The 3,833-nt window shown below is 62.5% G+C and overlaps 2 protein-coding genes across 4 annotated transcripts in view; both read left to right on the top strand.

Annotated features, from left to right (window-relative positions):
• Positions 1–2,010, top strand: part of NAGLU (N-acetylglucosaminidase, alpha) — an 11,285-nt gene extending 9,275 nt beyond the window's left edge. For 2 of the 3 annotated variants that reach the window (XM_005875721.2, XM_014547236.1), the window contains one exon: positions 561–2,006. In XM_005875721.2, the coding sequence (XP_005875783.1) occupies positions 561–1,771 (1,211 nt within the window). In that variant the 3' untranslated portion in view covers positions 1,772–2,006. Of the gene's footprint in view, positions 1–560 lie in introns of all 3 variants that reach the window. The other variant, XM_014547235.1, reaches the window with a different exon arrangement.
• An 87-nt stretch (positions 2,011–2,097) lies between these two features.
• HSD17B1 (hydroxysteroid (17-beta) dehydrogenase 1) overlaps positions 2,098–3,833 on the top strand; it is a 2,269-nt gene continuing 533 nt past the window's right edge. Inside the window, exons 1-4 of the mRNA XM_014547188.1 lie at positions 2,098–2,618; positions 2,714–2,881; positions 3,018–3,197; positions 3,305–3,398. Of these exons, the coding sequence (XP_014402674.1) occupies positions 2,522–2,618; positions 2,714–2,881; positions 3,018–3,197; positions 3,305–3,398 (539 nt within the window). The 5' untranslated portion in view covers positions 2,098–2,521. The remainder of the gene's footprint in view (positions 2,619–2,713; positions 2,882–3,017; positions 3,198–3,304; positions 3,399–3,833) is intronic.

Here is a 3,833-nt window from a genome sequence, read left to right as displayed (position 1 = left end):
TTGGTCCCTGCCTCCATGCTGAGGTACATAACGCTGGCCAGAGGTTAGGGAATGTGCCCAAAGCTGGTAGGTGCCCTTCCTGGTGCACAGATGTGAACCTTGTACTCCTTCCTGCCACTTACAGGGGAGGGGGGAGAGGAGCCAGGTCAGGAATGGTGGTGGGGAGGCCTCTGTGTCAACAGGAAGGGGACTGATGGGCTCAGGGTTCCGTGAGCAGCGCTGCTCCAAGTCTGATTCAGCCCAGAGCCTGTCAGGTCTGCAGATCCTTCCTCCCCCCTTCCCTCCCCTCCCCCACCTCCTGAGTCAGAAGGACCAGGGCTGGAGCCCATGAGTGTGTGTGTGAACCAGCCTCTGGGTAATTCCCATGGGGAAGGAGGGGATGGAAAGGGTGTGTGGGATGAAGTAGCCCTGCTGGCTGGGGGTCCGGGGAAGGAAGTGTCCCATGATAGAGCCGGCTAACTTCTCTGGGCCTGTTTCCTCTCTGTGGAATGGGGGTGAATGGTCCTCTGACCCCCTCCCTTCTCATCACCTCTCTTCTCTGTCCCCCACCCCCACCACAGTGGACCCTGACGCCGTATGGCTCCTCCAAGGCTGGCTCTTCCAGCACCAGTCCCAGTTCTGGGGCCCACCCCAGGTGGAGGCCGTGCTCAGGGCAGTGCCCCGCGGCCGCCTCCTCGTTCTGGACCTGTTTGCTGAGAGCCAGCCCGTGTACGTCCGCACAGCCTCCTTCCAGGGCCAGCCCTTCATCTGGTGCATGCTGCATAACTTTGGGGGCAACCATGGCCTGTTTGGGGCCCTGGAGGCCGTGAACCGAGGCCCCGCAGCCGCCCGCCTCTTCCCCAACTCCACCATGGTAGGCACGGGCATGGCCCCTGAAGGCATTGGCCAGAACGAAGTGGTCTATGCCCTCATGGCTGAGCTGGGCTGGCGCAAGGGCCCAGTGGCGGATCTGGGGGCCTGGGTGACCAGCTTTGCGGCCCGGCGGTATGGGGTCTCCCACGAAGGCACAGAGGCAGCGTGGAGGCTGCTTCTCAGGAGTGTCTACAACTGCTCCGGCGAGGCCTGCAATGGCCACAATCGCAGCCCGCTGGTCAGGCGGCCATCCCTACAGATGGTAACCACTGTCTGGTACAACCGATCGGATGTGTTTGAGGCCTGGCGGCTGCTGCTGACAGCCACCCCCACCCTGGCCACCAGCCCATCCTTCCGCTACGACCTGGTGGACCTCACTCGCCAGGCAGTCCAGGAGCTGGTCAGCTTGTACTATGAGGAGGTGAGGACCGCCTACCTGAACAAGGAGCTGGTCCCCCTGCTGAGGGCGGCAGGCATCCTGGCCTACGAGCTTCTGCCCTCCCTGGACAACATACTGGCTAGCGATAGCCACTTCCTGCTGGGCAGCTGGCTGGCGCAGGCCCGGGCAGCCGCGGTCAGTGAGGCCGAGGCCCGTTTCTATGAACAGAACAGCCGCTACCAGCTAACCCTTTGGGGGCCAGAGGGCAACATTCTAGACTACGCCAACAAGCAGCTGGCAGGACTGGTGGCCGACTACTACACCCCCCGCTGGCGACTCTTCCTGGAGACGCTGGTCGACAGCCTGGTCCGAGGCATCCCCTTCCAGCAGCACCAGTTTGATTCGCATGCCCTCCAGCTGGGGCAGACCTTTGCCCTCAGCACACGGAGGTATCCCAGCCTCCCCCAAGGCGACGCTGTGGAGCTGGCCAAGAAGCTCTTCCTCAAATATTACCCCCGGTGGGTGGCTGGCTCCTTGTGACAGATGAACCACCCCTGGGCCATGTTCTCCCCAAACTCCAAGCCTGGGCAGGTTCCGGGGGTCTGGAGCTGGGCAAGCGTCACTGGAGGTCCCCAAGCCTGGGCGAAGGGACTCAAGACCTGCCGGTCAGATTGAGGTTAGGGGATTTGGGGGGAAGTGAGCTGCCCTCCTCCACCACCCCAAATTCGGGACCAAAGTACCGTTTTAATACAACTTAATAAACTGGTGAATCACCTGGACCTGTCTGTCTGAATGTCACTGCTACTGTGCCTGGGAGGACTCGGAGTTATAGCATGGACACCGGTGTGAGGCCCGTTCCCCCTGTCCCCTTGCTTTTGTCTCCCCATTGTTAATACTAACCCCTGACCTTTGAACTGAGAATGCCTGCCCAAAGCATTGGCTCTCATACCCTCAGCAGCAAACTTTGGAAACTATCACTGTCCCGTGGGACAGAGGCATGCCCAGGGAACGATCCGCGCAGGGCACTCGGTGCCCACGGGGAGCCCACGCCTCCTGCTTGCGGAGCTTCGCCCGACCTCTGACCAGCAACTAAAGCAGGTCCTTCCAAGCAGGGCCTCATCTCTCCTTGACCTGGAGCGGAGTGGGGAGAGCAGGCCAAGGACCTCTGGAGGTTCAGCCTTGAGGTGGTGCTGCAGACACAACAAGGGGTGAGGATCTCTGGGGGCAGGGGCGGGGCCAAGTAGGTGATATCTAGTCCTGAGACCAGAGCCTCTCCCACACGCTCTCCCCATGGACCGCACAGTGGTGCTCATCACCGGCTGCTCCTCGGGCATCGGCCTGCACCTGGCCCTGCGTCTGGCGGCAGACCCTTCCCGGAGCTTCAAAGGTATCTGAGGGGGTTGGGACGGGAGCAGCCCTGGCCCCAGGGCACCTCGGTAAGTTAAGCAGGACGTCGGTCCTCGTCTTGTCCCCGACCTCCAGTGTATGCCACTCTACGGGACCTGAGCACGCAGGGCCCGCTGTGGGAGGCCGCCGGGTCCCACGGGTGCCCGCCCGGCTCCCTGAAGACGTTGCAGCTGGACGTGCAGGACGCAGATTCCGTGGCTGCTGCCAGGGCACGTGTGACTGAGGGCCGCGTGGACGTGCTGGGTGAGCCTCCCCAAAACATACAGGAGCCTTCCCTGTCCTGTGTCCACACCGAGGTGTCCTGAGGCTCAGGGAACACGGGACCGGCCGGGACGGAGGGCAGTGCAGGAGGCACAAGGGGTCGAACCTCTCCCCACAGTGTGCAATGCGGGCCGGGGCCTGCTCGGGCCCATCGAGGTGCACTCGGCGGAGGCCGTGGGCTCTGTGCTGGACGTGAACTTGGTCGGGATGGTGCAGATGCTTCAGGCCTTCCTGCCCGACATGAAGCGCCGCCGCTCAGGACGCATATTGGTGACTGGGAGCATGGGAGGCCTGATGGGTGAGTAGGGTGAGTGGAGGGGGGCTGGGCCGGGCACCAGGCACCCCAGCGGACTTTCCGGGGACGCGCTCCCATCTGAGTCTCAGCAGCCTCATCTCCCCTCAAAGGGCTGCCCTTCAACGCTGTTTACTGTGCCAGCAAGTTCGCCATCGAAGGTTTATGCGAGAGTCTGGCGGTGCTGCTGCCCCCCTTCGGGATCCAGTGAGTCCCCGCCCACCCATGGAACCCTCTGACCCTGACCTTGGGAACTCCCATACCCCGTCTCGGTGGAGCTGCGCCCAGGCGTTCTCCCTGCCCTTCCCTACTGCGGCCCATATCTCTGTGTGCCAGGCACTGTACTGGGCCCATGCCTGTGACCTACCTGGTGAGGTGTCTGTTATTATTGGGAAGCTTAGGCCCAGAGAGATTAGCTGACTGCCCCAAGGTCACACAGCACGTGACCCAGCCAAGTTCAAATTCTGATGCATCCCAGCCGAGTTGGAATTCTGACGCCAGAGTCACTCTCAGACCTTCAGATGGAAGTGGGAGCGCTTTTTGGGCAGTGAGCCGCTTGCAAGCGCTCTGGTTAGCTTTATGCGCCCGTCACCTGCCAGTGCGGAGACCCCTCCTACCCTCCCTCCTGGCGGCGCGGGGCCT

This window comes from Myotis brandtii, unplaced genomic scaffold (assembly GCF_000412655.1).
Source record: "Myotis brandtii unplaced genomic scaffold, ASM41265v1 scaffold469, whole genome shotgun sequence".
NCBI classification, from domain to species: Eukaryota; Metazoa; Chordata; class Mammalia; order Chiroptera; family Vespertilionidae; genus Myotis; species Myotis brandtii.
This window is presented reverse-complemented; position numbering and strand designations above follow the sequence as displayed.